The sequence below is a fragment of the Schistocerca americana genome, chromosome 2, assembly GCF_021461395.2.
Source record: "Schistocerca americana isolate TAMUIC-IGC-003095 chromosome 2, iqSchAmer2.1, whole genome shotgun sequence".
Taxonomy (NCBI): Eukaryota; Metazoa; Arthropoda; class Insecta; order Orthoptera; family Acrididae; genus Schistocerca; species Schistocerca americana.
The window spans coordinates 55,953,095-55,972,153 of NC_060120.1; the positions used below are offsets into that span (position 1 = coordinate 55,953,095).

The 19,059-nt window shown below is 44.9% G+C and overlaps 1 protein-coding gene across 1 annotated transcript in view; it reads right to left on the bottom strand.

The window, feature by feature from the left end:
• The window catches only part of LOC124596227 (cyclic nucleotide-gated cation channel alpha-3), a 1,106,485-nt gene that overhangs the window by 581,823 nt on the left and 505,603 nt on the right, over window positions 1-19,059 (bottom strand). Inside the window, 1 exon segment of the mRNA XM_047135285.1 lies at window positions 14,554-14,731. Within this exon segment, the coding sequence (XP_046991241.1) occupies window positions 14,554-14,731 (178 nt within the window).

Sequence of the window (19,059 nt, forward strand, 5' to 3'; positions counted from 1 at the left end):
CTTAAATATTTCTGATTTTTCCATCACTGCTTATTTATAAACCTCTGCCTGCGGGATGGAAGGATAATCATACGCCTGGACGTGATTCCTACACCATTATAGGTATCGTATGGAGTATGCGAGACCTAACTTTCCTAATGTGACTGTAGTTAAATTTCTCTTATGTTACTTGTTACTCCATTGCTACTTTTCTTATTTTTATTAAGATCTCCACTCCCAACCACCTGGGCAATGAAGTGAAAGTGGACAGTTTAATAACATACACAAGCCTTCGACAGTGTTTGTTTCTATGGCTCTGCAACACGATCTCAAGTGACGCGACACGGATTTGTGGCGGCAGTATTAACAGACATAACCTTGCAAAAAGGAGCATGTGCATCTGCGTCTAATAATTAGTGCATCACCTACTGCGGTTTCAAAGGCGAACAGTCTCGCAGCAAGTACGTTTAGACTTGTTGGAAAATGGGGGAAGCTAAATTCTACATCACTCTGGTGTTACCAGGGCAAGCGTGTCGTTACCGAATGTAATCGAATTTCCTTTTATTCTTGGAGACTTCACACATTAACAGTTGTGCCTCGATTATTGTCCCATATTACAGTTCACACACAAACTAATCTCTTTACAGGGCAATGTACACTGGATTGGCCGTATTTTAGGAACAGTCTTTAATGATCTTTTCTTCGACAGGACATTATATCGTAATCTACCTGTCTAGAACCTGAAGGTGAAATCGCGAAACTTCAAGTGTCCGGGAAGAAATCTGTGTGCTGAGGTGATTAGGTGCGGTGACTAACTGATGGTACACTTCACTTACCTACCACTTCCTGTAACAAGTGGAGCGTAAGGAAGGTGATGCTTTGTCGTGTGGTTTTGAAAGCATCTGACACTTATAGGACTTACACGCGTGACTCAGTAAGTTGCTTTGGACACAGATTACTCAAACCTTATTATGAGAGTAAAGATGAACAATAAGTGCCGCACAGCCATCAAACAATAGAATGAGACTAAATAGGACTCATTATCTGAAATGCTTTCAGTATTTAAGATTTACAAACCAATAGGGAAACGAATATTATACACTAGAATTGGGAAGTACGGGTGCATTAGCATTCAGAACCAGGTTCCACATCTGATCAAGCATGAAATAAAAATAAAAGTTACAAAATGATGTCAAGGAAACTTCCTGGCAGATTAAAACTGTGTACCCGACCGAGACTCGAACTCGGGACCTTTGCCTTTCGCGGGCAAGTGCTCTACCATCTGAGCTCCCGAAGCACGACTCACGGCCGGTCCTCATAGCTTTACTTCTGCCAGTATCTCGTCTCCTACCTTCCTACCTTTGGAAGGTAGGAGACGAGATACTGGCAGAAGTAAAGCTGTGAGGACCGGGCGTGAGTCGTGCTTCGGTAGCTCAGATGGTAGAGCACTTGCCCGCGAAAGGCAAAGGTCCCGAGTTCGAGTCTCGGTCGTGCACACAGTTTTAATCTGCCAGGAAGTTTCATATCAGCGCACACTCCGCTGCAGAGTGAAAATCTCATTCTGATATCAAGGAAGCCACTACACCGTTGAGACGAGCGAGGGAAAAATAATAGCAATGGAGTGGAAAAGTGTATCTCAATAGCCAAATCTGTAGGCCATAGCATCTCCACGAGTTATGGTGGTAGGGGCCGACGGTTGTCTTCGGATAGCGTGAATTACGGAGATAGTTTAAATCTCGTGAATAGTGAACGCCTTATCCGATTTTCGAAGGTTGCCACTACGCTTATAAGTGCGCGAGGCAGATTTTCACCAACATGGAGCCTACCGTGAGGTCTTCTGTGATGGACACTGATTACAACGTCATTGCGTGTTGACTGTCCCATGACACGGGCAAAAACTCGGTCTCTACAAGGAAACAGCAAACTGTCACTTTAGGCACTGCTCTCTGTTGCTAATATAAATGGGCTTTCCTATAAGAAGCTACATCCGTCTTACAACTGAACTCAGAGGTAACTCTCCAGATTTGTTAGGTTGCTATTATTTGGCTGGTCATATCAGCCAACTACCCAACAGGAAGTATATATCTTACCATCTGGCGTCGTTTTTCAAACCAAGAGCTTGGTGACAATCAATCATTACGCGTTGAAAGGTATTACACTAAAATTAACTCGGCCCAAAATTACTCTTTCAAAGAGTAAATGATGGTACTCGCATTTTCGTCTCATTCTCGTCAAGGGACGCAGAGAAAGTCGAGGGGTTAGAATTCTTTTTAATTTATAACCTCATCCACCAAGAAAACAACAGCAGAATGACAACCGGTGTTCCTTATGTTCCCAATTTGATGTTAACTTTACACATTGTATAACCCTTAAATTTGATGTTCTTTTGCAGTTACGTGACGATATAATAACTGAATTTACTCTTCTTATACAGTTTAGCAGTTAAATAGTAATTCCAAATATTTACAGTTTTAAACAAGTGCGTTGCTTGGCTGTTTCAATAGGGAGTCTCCGTTTAATTTGTTGATTTATTGATCTCAAACTTTGAGTTACACATTTAAAAACACTCTGCTGAATGTCCTCTCCGGCCGAATTATCACAACAATCATGACCCTTGACTAATGTTCTTCCCTTTTCTTACCAAGATCCTGAGGAGTACCTGACAGTCGAGCACTGACTCTACGATGGGTGTGAACACCATCCAAAAGACTACCGTTAACGCCCGGAATATTTACAACATAACTGGCTGGATCCAACAACACATCCGCGGCGAGTGGTCGCGCGGTTAGAGTCGCCATGTCACGAATCGCGTGGCCATTCCCGCCGGATGTTCGAGTCCCCCTCGGGCATGGGTGTGTGTGTGTGTGTTGTCCCTAGCGTAAGTTAGTTTAAGTAGTGTGTAAGTCTAGCGACCGATGATCTAAACAGTTTGGTCCCTTAGGAATTCAGACACATATGAACATACTGAACCAAGAACACAATACACAGAGTTACGGTAATGGGTCGACGCTTCCACTCAGAACGGTAGACATTACAGTTTTATTGAACCATATAGACCGTGGAATTATAAACCTATACATATATTTCTGCTTTGGGACAATAGGAGAACATCGCTATTAGTTAAGCGAAGATTTTTCGCCCTTAAACTGTTTCGCAACTTACTGTTAATATCAACACGTACATTCCTAGTTTTATGTCCGTTTATTGCCTCTTTACGGGGACGGTATTAAAACTTAACGATCCATGCACAAGTACCGCAATAAAACTTCGTCGATGCCGCAGGAACCATTTGTGATTCAGTACTGATTTTTAAATCTGGGTTTGATTTTATTGCTGCTGCAATTCACGCATTAGAAGGTATCATAGTTTTAGCTTTACATTAGTTTCAAAGCAGTAATCTTGGTTACTAATAAATAATAAAAGTAATGACGTAACTTTCATTTAACCACAGGCATTCGTTCCCATTTCACGAAAAGCGAACGTATGTGGCGAATGAATAGAGTGTAACTAAACAATCCTAAGTGTTACCAGGCAAAAAAATGTGCGATGAACTGCACCACTGTCTTGAGAAAAAATATGAGGCACCTACAATATAGGTTAAATGTCAGTGTACACGTACACGCTATGGACGGTTATGTAAATGATTAAAGTTGCAACTCTCCGTGATACGCATAACGATGACCGAGTGCGTTAATGTTTAGTCTGGTTACCAGGAGTGGTAATGCGCGTAAGAGGCGTGATGAGCTTCAGACGTTGAGCGATCAGTACAAGGGACACGTAGATGCTGCACACTCCCGTGAGATAACATTAGTAGCAGCAGGCCTCATTGTAAGACTCCATTTGGTTAGGTTGTCGAATCGCGCAATATCCAGGTTTGTGGGGAATTCCGGTGTGAAAGTGGCCCAATGTTTGACTGCATGGAAACATCAGCACAGTCATACACGTAGTCAAGGTTCCGCCGCGCGGGATTAGCCGAGCGGTCTGGGGCACTGCAGTCATAGACTGTGCGGCTGGTCCCGGCGGAGCTTCGAGTCCTCCCTCGTGCATGGGTGTGTGTGTGTTTGTCCTTAGGATAATTTAGATTAAGTAGTGTGTAAGCTTAGGGACTGATGACCTTAGTAGTTAAGTCCCATAAGACTCCACACACAGTCAAGTTTCCCATCAACAGCGCCTGACTACCACAGTGCAGGACCATTGTACTGTGCACCAAGTACATCGTAATCCCTGCAAATATGTGCGTGACATCCGACATCCGAGAACGTGATGGATTACCTGCAACTATCTGTGTCACCCTACACCATTGCCGGAAGACTAGCAGCAGCCGGGTCAAGCAATTACTGTCCAAAGCGTAGACTGCCATTAACACCACGACACAAATGGCTGCCTTTGGAGTGGTATCATGACCGAAAAGCATGGACTGCTGATGAACGGCATGGCAATGTATTTGACGATGGATCGCAGTTCTGCAGTACCTCGGATGACCATCGTCGGGCAGTATGGTGGCGATATGGGGATAGGTCCCATTTTTCCAATGTTTTTGAGAGGCACAGCAGCGTCACGGTGTGGAAGCCACCGATTGACTTCAGATCATGGCTGGCAGTAGCAGAGGGAACTCCGACAGCGCAACAGCAAGTCACGGACGCCCTACATCCTCGTGTGTTCTCTCTCGTGTAGCAGTATTGTGTTGCCATTATTCGCCAGGACAATGGTGGTCTACATATGGTACGTGCCACTCTGAGCTGTCTGCGTGATGGTGAAGTACGTCGGCAGCCAGACAGATCACCAGACCTCTCAAAAAATGGCTCAAATGGCTCTGATCAATATGGGACATAACTTGTGAGGTCATCAGTCCCCTAGAACGTAGAACCACTTAAACCTAACTAACCTAAGGACATCACATACATCCATACCAGAGGCAGTATTCGAACCTGCGACCGTAGCGGTCACGCGGTTCCAGAATGTAGCGCCTAGAACCGCTCGGCCACCCCGGCCGGCTCCCAGACCTCTCACCGATAGCCCATGTGTGGGACCACTTCACGTATAAACTCCGTCCCAGTGTCAGTATCCACGACTCCAGAGCCAGTTATAGTATAGTGGTACAGCTTACCTCTTGAAAGTGCAAATCAAATAACTGCAGGCATCCAGGATAGATGGGGTGCAACGTCGTACTCAGAAGTGGGCACATACAGCCAAATCCTTTGTAAATTTGACTCCAGTTTGTAATCAGCGACATAAGGTTACATTCCCTCTGAAACTGCGAAATTCCATTTCGTTTCCTCCGCCCCTTGTGGGTGCGTCACCAGTTTTGGCAGGCAGTGTATTACGATTATGTCCCAGATATATTTACCTAAAACATTTCTTGTTGGTGCACCTGAGCAGTACTAGAGATCGTACTTGACTTGGGAACCTGGCAATGCTTTGCAGCGTGTATGGGAATTGCATATACATCCTAAATTCCTTGTTCTCACTCCTCTACCCATCTTCTCATCCCCCTATCTCTCCCCGTATCCCCGTAGTGGTCCTCCTTGTTCCATCTCTCTGTGAATAATCTTCTCCTCCCTCTCTCTCTCTCTCTCTCTCTCTCTCTCTCCCTCTCTCTCTCTGTCCGTCTCGTTCTCCCTTCTCTCTATGTCCACATCTGTCTGAATGTTCTGTAGAGTAACGTGTAAAAATCGGAAGTAAATCCGTGAAGGAATTTTTGATATTTGTGGTAACTACGCTTCCCCGTTATATATTAAATAGAAATGCATATATTATATGTATCACAAAAATATATTGGGTATGTCCGTCCGAACGTTCGTTAGTGTGTCTAAAAATCTATAGTAAATCAGTCAAGAACTTTTAGAGATTTTCTGTGACACACATACATATTATGGAAACATGTGACAGCGGAACTGTCAAACTGAATGCAATTTTTTTTAATGTCATTAGTGCAATTACCATCCACAGTTATGAACAGAATAAAAAGAAAGTAAACCAAATCGGTCGAGCCGTTCTCAAGTGATCATCTTTCACAATGGATTTCAATTCCGAATTTTCCGGTGGATTTTCCAAAATTTTCTTTCATACTAACCTCGTCCTGTGAAATAGATTACGCTGAGACAAGTAATTTAATATACGACACCCTGTCGGTCTGTCACACCTGATCATCCCAACCCAAGTCAAGCATTCACGTCGATGTGGCTCCGCGCCAACATGAGCAACTTAAGCGCCTGGTGTTCTGGGTTCGAGTTAAGCGTCTAGCAGCCAGTATTTATTTCATCGCGTTAAACTATTATGTGTTTACACTGAGACATTAATTTATTCATTTGTTTAGGTTCCCACGTTCTCCTCTGTTTATCGCAAAGTGCAATACAACAAAACGACCGTATTGCATCTCAAGTAAATGAGTAAAAGCTTCCGAATTGCTTAATTACCAGTAAATGACTACGTTTTCTTTACTACATAATGTCTGTAAATAAGAAAAGATGGCAGAAGAAGAAAGAAACACAAAAAACGGATTTTAGTTCAATATATCGAGGACAACAATTTTGTAACATCTACATTTACAACGGAACACAGTTACAAAATGTGGTGTCAACGCCAGACACCACACTTGCTAAGTGGTAGCCTTTAAATCGGCCGCGGTGCATTAGTATACGCCGGACCCGCGTGTCGCCACTGTCAGTGATAGCAGACCGAGCGCCACCACACGGCAGGTCTAGAGAGACGTACTGGCACTCGCCCCAGTGGTACAGCCGACTTTGCAAGGAAAGGTTCACTGACAAATACGCTCTCATTTGCCGAGACGATAGTTAGCATAGCCTTCAGCTACATTTGCTACGACCTAGCAAGGCGCCGTATTCAATTGATAATTAATATTATGAAGCATGTACCGTAACGAGAGATGTTCTACAATTGTGGATTAAAGTTAAGTATTCTACCAGTTACCTCCTGTTTTGCTAGTCTTATTTCTCTGACCTGTTCCAGACCTAACGCCAGTCAGCGTGTAATTAAACGCGTGCATTTCGGCCTCCTCTAGAAAAACAGTGTTGGCTCTTCTGCCAACACTACACAAAATATGTTCGAAATTTGCTTGAATGTAACAATTGCATCGCTCAGTCACCCCTCCACACGCGGGATCCAAAGTAGCATCCGTATTTTGGATATGACGTCACACGCTGAATGGTTGTCATCCTCTTTTGGGGTAAGCCCCCCGTGTCTTATAATAAATTACTTGTTATAACGTCATCTATGTCGCTCCGTTGTTTCTTAAACGTTAGTAAGAAACACCCTGTTGTTCTATAAATTTAAATGTTTTAGAATACGTAGTCAATCGAGCACCCGCTCAGGGTGTGGTCCAAACCCAAGCCAGTTCGGTACGTTGATTAATTCACATGCTTCGGCGCCTATTATTTTTCCTTAGTCTTCTTTTAAATAACTGATTATGCTTTTCGATTTGCTAATACTCACTTTCTTATTTAAAGTCTATACAGAGTTTGCATGTTCCGCTATCTCGAAAGATTTTTAATTTTTAAAGTATGTACAATGCAATATTGATTTACATGTAATTTACGAGAAAATTAGTCGGGTCGGACTTTCAAAAATTCTGGCTGCTTTTTGAGTGAAATTATGTTGTACAGACAGTGAACTTTGAATGATAGAGCATTACCATATTAAATACGGACTTGATAACCATTTCATATGTTTCCATATGAATAAAAGCAGATTCAATCTCATTTTAAATGCTTTCTGCAAGTAGAGTGAATCCTCCGAACGCCTGATTTTTTAAAAGTCAACTTTCAGGAACTGACTTTCAACTCGAGTTACGCGGCCTCTGTGTGGTAGGTATTATGTATTAGGTGATGGTTTCATGAACGCTGCTTTACACTACCTAGCAAGTATCTGCTACTACAGAGTGAAGGGACGTCGGAAAGAAGCATATTGGGGTAGTTGGACTTTCGATAAGTGAAAGAGAGAATGCAGAGGACCGAACCCGCCCCGCCGCAACCGGCAGTAAATACAATAAAAGAGATTACTTTTGGAAATGCGCTAAATTTGAGTGTATTTACACATTATTTCAGCGACGTAAAATATGTAAATGTTGAATGGCTTGGTCGGTTGGGACATCCCAGGTGGTGAATTTGGCCGCGCATCGGCAAGACTTTTCCTTCGTGCACATTGGTCCCTTCCCTTGCGGATTCTATTTCTCTACCTATGCTCTTTGTCAACAGCACAACAGCTAAATGAAAAAGCATTTCGGAGTCTTGCTTTATAACATTGTCCTTGCTAGTGAGCAACCACACTTCAGTCCTGTACTAACCTGCTGGAAACGGCTTAGGCCTATCTAACATCAGCTTTGTTTATTTCCTTTTTTTAGAGTCTTCAGTAAGGAGCGAACAAAAAGGTTTCCGTGTGGAGGCCACAGTAACCCTTGCCTAGATGTCGGTGCTTACACACTGAGGAGCCAAAGAAACTGGTACACCCATTTAGTATCGTGTAGGGCCCCCGGCGAGCACGCAGAAGTTACGCAATACGACGTTTCATGGAGCCGACTAATGTCTGAAGTAGTGGTGGAAGGAACTGACATCATTAATCCTACAGGGCTGTCCATAACTCCGTAAGAGTACGAGGAGCTGGAGATCTCTTCCGAACAGCACGTTGCAAGGCATCCCAGATACGCTCAATAATCTTCATGTCTCGGGAATTTGGTGGCCAGCTAAAGTGTTTAAACTCTGAAGACTATTCCTGGAGCCACTCTGTGGCAATTCTGGACGTGTGGGGTGTCACATTGTTCTGCTGGAATTGTCCAAAGCCGTCGGAATGCACAACGGACATGAATGGAAGCAGATGATGAGACAGGATGTTTACGTGCGTGTCTATTTGTGTCTAGACGTATCAGAGGTACCATTCACTCCAAATGCACACGCCCCACACCATTACCAGCTTGAACAGTCCCCGGCTGACATGTAGGTTCCATGGATTTAAGCGGTTGTCTACATACCCGTACACGTCCATCCGCTCGATACAGTTTCAAACGAGACTCATCCGGCCAGGCAACATGTTTCCAGTCATCGACAGTCCAATACCGTTGCTGACGGGGCTAGCCGAGGCCTAAAACTTTGTGTCGCGCAGTCATCAGGGGTACACGAATGGGGCCTTCGGCTCCGAAAGCCCAGATCGATGATATTTTGTTGAATGGTTCGCACGCTGACACTTGTCGATAATCCAGAATTGAAATCAGCACCAATTTCCCGAAGTGTTGCACTTCTCTCACGTTTAATGATTCTCTTCAGTTGTCGTTGGACCCGTTCTTGCAGGATCTCTTTCCGGCCGCACTGATGTCATCAATGTTTTACCGAACTCCTGATATTCACGGTACACTCGTGAAATGGTCGTACAGGAAAATCTCCACTTCATCGCTGCCTCGGTGATGCTATGTCCCATCGCTCGTGCGCCGACTATAACACACATTCAGACTCACTTAAATCTTTCAACTACGTTACATACTTGCTGTCTTACACAGGCGTGGCCGACCGCAGCACCGTATTCTGCCTGTTTGCGTATCTCTGTATTTGAATACGCTTGCCTATTTCAGCTTCTTTGGAGCTTCAGTGTATATGCGCACCGGAGTCGCACTGGATTCCATACACGCTTTAGCGTCGGAATGAGACAGAAACAGTCTCATCTCACGTTATACTTACTGTACCACACATTCTGTCAAATACTTCAATTCTCTTTCCGATATGAAAGTTGTTCAACAGATGAGAGTATGCAACGAAGTTAAGTAAATTGACTGAGATGCTTAACTATTTATTATTAATAATCAATTTCTATTGGACTCGAGGTGGATCAGAAAATGTTATGGATTCTGTATTATGTCACGTAATTTGAAAATTTTACTTATCCATTACGTTGTTTAATTTAAACAGAAACAGTTTTGCCGGCCGGAGTGGCCGAGCGGTTAAAGGCGCTACAGTCTGGAACCGCGCGACCGCTACGGTCGCAGGTTCGAATCCTGCCTCGGGCATGGATGTGTGTGATGTCCTTAGGTTAGTTAGGTTTAAGTAGTTCTAAGTTCTAGGGGACTGATGACCACAGCAGTTAAGTCCCATAGTGCTCAGAGCCATTTGAACATTTTTGAAACAGTTTTAGTATTTCTTCGGAATTTGAAACTTTTACCTGATATTGGTAAATAGAACCGTCGATACAAAACATGCAAGACATATATATCATTGTCAAAACCTAAGAACAAGTTTTTCCACTTCGATTTTAGAATGGCGTCGGCAATGCACAAATCAAATACAGTGGCTTACGAAACTTGTTAGCGAAAGTAGCTTTCGCGTGATGTGTCACTCCCAGTTAACATAGCTCGATGAAATTTGGACCATGTATAGAAAGAACTGCTAGAGTATCGTACCTAATGATGGGATAGATAAGGTATCATAACATATTAACTACTATGTGGAAATTAATGGCAGCAGATGTTTCCAAATGTCTCCCAGTCGTGCACAGAAGGCTGGAGGCCCAAATGTCTCCCAGTCGTGCACAGAAGGCTGGAGACCACGTAGAGGTCGTTGGACAAAGAGACCAGCCAGTGCAGCTGCTGTCTCACTCTCAACAACAGTAGCACTGGGCAACAGCCAAGAACCGACACACACAAAAATCATGTGCAGTTGCAACCACATTCAACAGGACTGTACCAGAGCATAGGGACAGGAGCAACAAGTAGTTGGCTCACGTGCCCGGATGAACGCAGATTCAGTCTGTTATTCTGGACGCACCTGCGTATGGTGAGAGGCGGGCACACGTCATTCAGCCAGGAACATTGCCGAACATTATCGTTTTGGTTTTCCAAGTCTTATGGTGAGGGGAGGCAAAATGTTGCACCACCAAATCATCGAACATGATACTCTCAGCGATGACTGATATTGTGACACTGTACGCCTTCCTCAGTGTGCATCTTTTCAGGGGTGTATTGCGCAGTGACATCATTTCTCGTGGATCACTATGTGCAAACATATTGAACAGCGCAGGTGGACGACCTGTTGGAACGAAGGGAATGAATTGATGTGCTCTTTATCCGGATTTAAAACCCAACGAGGACTCATGGTGATCGTTGGGGAAACGTATTGCAACACATCGACATGCGCGTTGTGGGGAATAGGACGCCCTGCGACAAGATTTGCTTCCAAGCATTATGAACATGTTCCAGAACAAACGCTGCCGTCCGTGCTGATCACAAGCCCTATTAAGAATCATGTCCGGTGTTTGTAAAGTCCAAGAGACCATCATGAATAGCGATGATTTTAGTGTAATTATCGTCTTTGAACAAAAGTGTCCTTCCTGTTAGTCTCACTGCGTATTTTTTTCAGATACATTGTGTAGTGTACTGTAGCTGTTATTTCTTTATGTGGTTCACGTTTCATGGAGCTACGTTGCTTCGCAGTGGCACATCATGTGAAAATTATTTTCGACCTTAAGTTCTGCACACCAGTGTACAGAAGGTAACTGGAAGAAGTACGATATGAGTCAGGATGGACTGCATCTCTGGGAAGACGCACATGTGGAAAGAGTACAGTGTCAAAATAACGTTGACTGGTGAGTGTTCTGTGATCAAAGATGTAGAGGCCAATACGTCAACGCAAAATTACTACTCCCTACACCGTAACACCTGAACCACCAAGGCAACCATGTTCCACAATTTTCCCGGGTGCATTATGTGGTCCCACCTCCCGAAAGATGGAGGGTACGTTCATAAGGTGGTAAGATATGACACAGCAGACACTTTTAGTAAATGAAATTGCTTGAAGTTACCCGTTCTTTCCCACATGGATATTTTTACTTCCATTTACTTTATCAGTTGTTTTCTTGTGGTTAAAGTTTTCATGTTTGGTTTCTCTTTTAAAAACAGTCCACTGATTTAGTAATATGTATTTAAACCTGTTTTGTGAGGTTTAGGTTCCATCATCTAATCCTATTTTACCATGACGCTGATGGACTGTCGGGCGATTTTCCTGCTTCTGTAGGAGTACGTAGCGGATCTGCTATCTCGCTTCTCAGTGTCATTGATACGTTCACAAGAGATCTGGAGAAAACCGTATATGGATTTTACTGTATCCAAAGGATGCGATGTTGGCATCCAGAGACAAGTCCATACATGGAACGACCGTCTTGCAGAAATAGATCTACGACTCAAAACGAAGAAAACGCAGTATCTCACTACAGGTCTTAATGATCTGGATACCATCAGAATGAAGGGTGTTTACCTCCCGGCAAGAAGGCTTTTTAAGTACTTAGGCTCGACAAATCTGATGGAAATCTCAGCGCAGACATCTCCAGCCCTCTCAGTAGGACATAGCTGAAAATTATGTGAAACTTAATTTCATATAACACATTGCAATTATGACGAAGTGCTTGTTTGACGTCATGGGAATGTCAACAAGTCACTGAAATAAAGGAAGCAGCCTGAGCTGAAGGTGGGAAGTTGTGATGGGAATCTCGGCACTCAATTGACAGGTGTAGCTAGCACACGCTTTGACAGCTACACATGTGCGTAATTTTCAATATAGCACTGCATCGCTTTTGTCAAGCATTTATGATGCAGCAAGATAGTTGAGTGCATGTCACTAGTGTTCTTGTTTCTACTTAGGAAATCAAGTAAACGAAAATTTCATGCAGTGTGCAGATATTTTTAATGGTGACGGAACGCCGTGCTGGATCCCAACGACCTCGTCTCATTAGTAGTCGAAATAACACGCATCTTATCCGCATGGCTGTAACGGATCGTGCAGCCGCGTCGCGATCCCTGAGTCAACAGATGGGGACCTTTGCAAGACAACAACCATCTGCACGAACAGCTCGACGAAGTTTGCAGGAGCATGGACTATCACCTCGGTGACGACGGCTGTGGTTAGCCTTGACGCTGCATCACAGACAGGAGCGCCTGCGATGGTGTACTCAACGACGAACCTGTGTGCACGAATGGCAAAACGTCATTTTCTCGGATGAATCCAGGTTCCGTTTACAGCATCATGATGGTCGCATCCGTGTTTGGCGACATCGCGGTGAACGCACATTGGAAGCGTGTATTCGTCGTCGCGATACTGGCGTATCACCCAGCCTGATGGTATGGGGTGCCATTGGTTACACATCTCGGTCACCTCTTGTTTGCATTTATGGCTCTTTGAACAGTGGACGTTACATTTCAGATGTGTTACGACCCGTGGCTCTACCCTTCATTCGATCCCTGCGAAACTCCACATTTCAGCCGGATAATGCACGACCGCATGTTGCAGGTCCTGTACGGGCCTTTCTGGATACAGACAATTTTCGACTTCTGCCCTGGCCAGCACATTCTCCAGATCTCTCACAAATTGGAAACGTCTGGTCAATGGTGACCGAGCAACTGGCTCGTCACAATACGCCAGTCACTACTCTTCATGAACTGTGGTATGGTGTTGAAGCTGGATGGGCAACTGCACCTGTACACGCTATCCAAGCTCCGTTTGATTCAATGCCCAGGCGTATCAAGGCCGTTATTACGGCCAGAGGTTGTTGTTCTGGGAACTGATTTCTCAGGATCTATGCACCCAAACAGCGTGAAAATGTAATGACATGTCAGTTCTAGTATAATATATTTCCTCTTGGTGTAGCAATTTTAATGGCCAGTAGTGTACTTCATTTGCGACTAATAATTATAGCTATTAGGAGTAGTACGTTCTTATGTTGGTTTGTGCCTCCAAGTAGATACTGCAAGGGCAAGCCATTAGTGCTTATTTTTTCCGATGTAGCAGGTCAGGTGTTGAAGTTTGTAATGCAGTTATGACCATGCAGAAAACATCATGTGGTAATTTACGTGTCGTGTTTGTGGGAAGACGGTTAGATGCAAATAAAAAACAACTAACGCACTGATATGGGTACATGCAAAGGTACCAAGAATCACATTATCTGCACTTATATCCATAGCACGCTTTACAGTTGTTGTTTATAAAGTTGAAATACAGTTCAATCAAAATATGTATCCGTGCACCTGCAACTCTGGACAATCAAGACAAAAAACCAGTATATCTAATAGGAGTTGAGGATTACACACCCTGCTGTTGGGGCCTTCCTTTTCGTGATTCAAACTATAAATTAGAAGTAGATATCACTATCACCAGGGCGATGAATACCTATGGATGAACGAAATTAGTCAAATTAATCAAATAATCGCGATCTGTGGTGCTTTATTTCTACACTGATTGTAAAAGTCGTCGTGTCCCCTGCAGCCGGTTGCCGGTTTGCTGTGCAGCAGCAGCAGGTACTGAGCCGAGCTTTTGGTACGTTGTGTGGTATCGATAGCTACGGAGCCGCGGAATAGGTGCAAGTTCTTAAGTTGGCTCTCTGACAGACACCGACGACAGCGCCCTCTAGCCGGCGCTGTGGAACTCTACGAGCGTCGCTCCGGATTCTGCCCTTTTGATCGAGAGTAGACGGCCGGGACACTTCGCTTCATATGGAAACTATGCTCTACTTACGACGGGTCTAAGGCATCGCACCTACGTCGTGGCATCGTAGCTATCGATACGACACGTTGTGTGTGTGCTGACATACCGTTGATCTCCTGGAAGGCGAACCGGTAGATGATGACCCAGAAGTTGTAGAGGAAGGCGAGCGAGACGACCATGGACCAGTAGTAGCAGAGGCGGCCCGCGGGGTCGAACACGAACGACCAGTTGGGCGCGCCGGCGCGCAGCCGCGGGTAGTAGCCCAGGTGGCGCTGCTGCAGCCGCTCCGCGCTCGCAGGGCTGACGCTGCCGTTGCCGCCGCACGCGCCGCCCCCTGCGCACACGGCAACCCGCCGTACAGCGCATCGCGCAGGCAGTGCTACACACTTTAAAAATGTTTCCAATTTCTCGAAAAACTAAGGCGTGATCGCTAGGAATACAGAGGGGTGCAAAAAAATGTATCCACTGTTTATTTATATAGCGTATGGCTCATAACATCACAGTAAAAATTACAGAAACAACACGATTTTAAAAAAAAAAATCACATAGCTATAAACAGAGCAATAAATAACAGTTTGTATACAAGGACACCACCAATTGTAAATTTACACTCACAGAAGAGCAATCACATGCAGACGTCCACCTCAGATAATTTATAGTCGACTGCCTTTTGGGTCGCCATTAGGAAATCCTGTGGGTCACCCTCATATGCCCTGAGTGGGCATTCCTGCACGATGTGTTTGACCGTCTGTCTCTCAGTGCTACAGTCGCAAGCGGCCGAAGGAAGTTTACCCCATCTGTGTAAAGAGTCGGCGCATCTCCCACAGTTAGTTCTGATGCGATTAAGAGTTGACCAAAGTTTGCGAAGGCAATCAAATCCTTTTGGTTTACTAAAGATGCATCGCATACTGTGGCAGTTTGCTGCTGTTCTGTTCTCCAATTCCTCTTTCCATCGGTCATTTATTTCAAAGTTGATTTGGTGCAGAGCCTGTGCGGTCTTTAGTGGAGGATGCCTAGACCGGAGTCAGTTTCCTTGGATGTCGTGAGTATCTTCATGGATTTGTAATTGAGGGTTGATCATGAGTTTTTGAAATTCTCTAACGAGAGCGTGTTCTCGGCGCTGGTTAGGAGGGGCTACGTTACTGAGAACGGGCAGCCACACTGTAGGAGCTCGTCTGATTGTGCCTGATATAATACGCATTGTTGTATTAAGTTGGCTATCTACCATGTGTGTGTGTTTGCTGTTGAGCCACACTGGGGCACAGTATTCTGCCACTGGATACACCAAGCCAAGTGCGGATGTTCTTAAGGTAGATGCTGTGGAGCCCCAAGTGGTGCCACAGAGCTTCTGGAAAAGCACTGTTTAAAACTCCACAACTGGGAAACTTATTGACCGAGTTGTCTCATCTTTGGTAGTGTAATAGTTTGCAGTTCCTGCAATCGCCACTCAAGCGTTGTATTGCGTTAGAATGAGATTTTCACTCTGCAGCGGAGTGTGCGCTGATATGAAACTTCATGGCAGATTAAAACTGTGTGCCCGACCGAGACTCGAACTCGGGACCTTTGCCTTTCGCGGGCAAGGAAGTTTCATATCAGCGCATACTCCGCTACAGAGTGAAAATCTCATTCTGGAAACATCCCCCAGGCCGTGGCTAAGCCATGTCTCCGCAATATCCTTTCTTTCAGGAGTGCTGGTCCTGCAAGGTTCGCAGGAGAGCTTCTGTAAAGTTTGGAAGGTAGGAGACGAGGTACTGGCAGAAATAAAGCTGTGAGTATCGGGCGCGAGTCGTGCTTCGGTAGCTCAGTTGGTAGAGCACTTGCCCGCGAAAGGCAAAGGTCTCAAGTTCGAGTCTCGGTCGGGCACACAGTTTTAATATGCCAGGAAGTTTCGTTGTATTGCGTTGTTTTTTTTTGTCGGATGACAGTCGGCAGATAGTCAGTGTTTGGTTATTAGCTGCACCTAGTCACTCGAGTAAACATGGCTGGCGCAAGGATTACATTCAATAAAAGGAAGTCAGTTCTGAAGTGATATTTTAAGTACGAAAACATTAATGAGGTTCAACGGCATTGGCGAAATGAGTATCAAACAGAGCCACCGACACGTTTAACGATTCGTCGCATTCGAGACAAATTTGAAGCCGAAGGCTGTGTTAAAGATGTACGCAAACAACGATCTGGACGACCTGTAACAGTAACAAGTCCAGCTAACTCCCGTCGTGTGTTACAACAATTCACTCGCTCACCACAGAAGTCTGTGAGACAGTGTGCCCGTGAAACTGGAGTGAGTCGCTCTAGTGTTCGGCGAATTTTGAAGAGAGCAAAGTGGAAGTGCCAATGCCACGATTACTACACGCAATGAATGAGGACGACCCAGATCGTAGATTGGAGTACTGCGAGTGGTTTACTAACACGGTGCGCAACGATGAAGTGTTTGCAGAGATGATTGTGTGGTCTGATGAGGCACAGTTGAAACTCAATGGTACAGTAAATCACCACAATTGCATCTATTGGGCCGCCGAAAATCTTTGACGGCAGAGTTACGGCACATTTCAAAAATGTTTCCAATTTCTCCAAAAACGAAGGCGTGATCGCTAGGAATACAGAGGGGTCCAAAAAAATGAATCCACTGTTTAAAGGTCCATAACCGGCAAACGTATTGACGGAGATGTCTCATCTTTGGTATTGTAATAGTTTGCAGTTCCGGCAATCGCCACACAAGCGTTGTATTGCGTTGTTTTGTTTTGTCAGATGACAGTCGGCAGATAGGCAGTGTTTTGTTCTTAGTTGCATCTAGTTACTCGAGTAAACACGGCTGGCGCAAGGCTTACATTCGATGAAAGGAAGTCAGTTTTGAAGTGGTATTTTAAGTGCGGAGACATTAATGAGGTTCAACGGCATTGGCGAAATGAGTATCAAACAGAGCCACCGACACGTTTAACGATTCGTAGCATTCGAGACAAATTTGAAGCCGAAGGCTGTGTTAAAGATGTACACAAACAACGACCTGGACGACCTGCAACAGTAACAAGTCCAGCTAACTCCCGTCGTGTGTTACAATTCACTTGCTCACCACAGAAGTCTGTGAGACAGTGTGCCCGTGACACTGGAGGGAGTCGCTCGAGTGTTCGGCGAATTTTGAAGATAGCAAAGTGGAAGTGTTATCTCCCACGATTGCTACACGCAGTGAACGATGACGACCCAGATCGTAGAATGGAGTACTGCAAGTGGTTTACTAACATGGTGCGCAACGATGAAGAGTTTGCAGAGATGATTGTGTGGTCTGAAGAGGCACAGTTAAAACTCAATGGTACAGTAAATCGCTACAATTGCATCTACTGGGCCGCCAAAAATCCGAACGTCCATGTAGACAAAGCCGTGAATTTGCCAGGAGTAAATGGAGTAAATGTGTGGTGTGGGTTGTCTTACCGGAGCTTGATTGGGCCATTCTTCTTTGCCGGCACACTTACTGGTGAGGTGTACCTTCAGAAGCTTCAGACATCCATTTTACCTACAATCCGAGACTTGTATGGAGACGGAAGAGTTTACTTTCAACAAGATGGTGCCCCAGCCCACTACCAAAATCGCGTTTGGGCGCATCTCGTATCTACCAGGAAGATGGATAAGCCGTAGAGGTGCTGTGGAGTATTCACCACGTTTCCCAGACCTAACTCCTCTGGGCTTTTACCTGTGGGGAAAACTAAAAGGCGTCGTTTACCGACAAAAGCCACGCACATTGGATGAACTTCCAGAATCCATCGTACATTCATGTGCAAATATCCAACTGAACACGTTGCAGTCAGTAGTTCGTGGTGCAGTTCGGCGACATCGTTTATGTGGATGTTAATGGTGACCATTTCTTTAAGTTGGACTTTAAGCTACACGTTCACCAATAATGAGACAACTTCGTCAATTAGTCTGCAAGTTACGGACTTTTAAACAGAGGATACATTTTTTTGGACCCCTCAGTATGTGCCAGCAGTCGGAAAATTTCATAGAAACATAACACTGGACAGGTTTTGAGGCCAACGAAGTATATCAAGCTCTTAGATTTGTAAAGGATTGACATCGTCCTCCGTGTTCTACATCTACATCGATATTCCTCATTCCACCTTACAGCGTGTCCGGCGAAGGCTACCCTGTATCACTGCCAGTCATTTCATTTCCTGTTCCACTAGCAAAAACAACGAGGGAAAAACGACTTTCCATATCCCTCCGTAAGAGCCCTTATTTATTGTACCTTGTCTTCATGCTCCTTGCGCTCAGTGTAGTTTCGAGGCAGCAGAATCGTTCTGCAGTCAGCTTCAAACGATGTTTCTCTAAATTATCTCAATAGTCATAATATCCACGGGTGTGCTGCCGGTCTATAGTGTCCATTGGGCACAATATTTCGGCGGTCATACATGTCGCCATCATCAGGTGAACTGACGGACTGAGCTCCTGTGAACGTGCCGGCACGGAGATCCGTACGCTATGGCTGCTCAGAGGGAACTGGGTTTGGTCGCGGAGGCGGCCGATTTAAATACCCTCCGCCCGCGGCGCGCTCCCTCCGCCGTCCGCGCCCCGCGTCACGTTCGCGCGGTGGAACAGATTGCGACGGCGTCTGAGATGACGT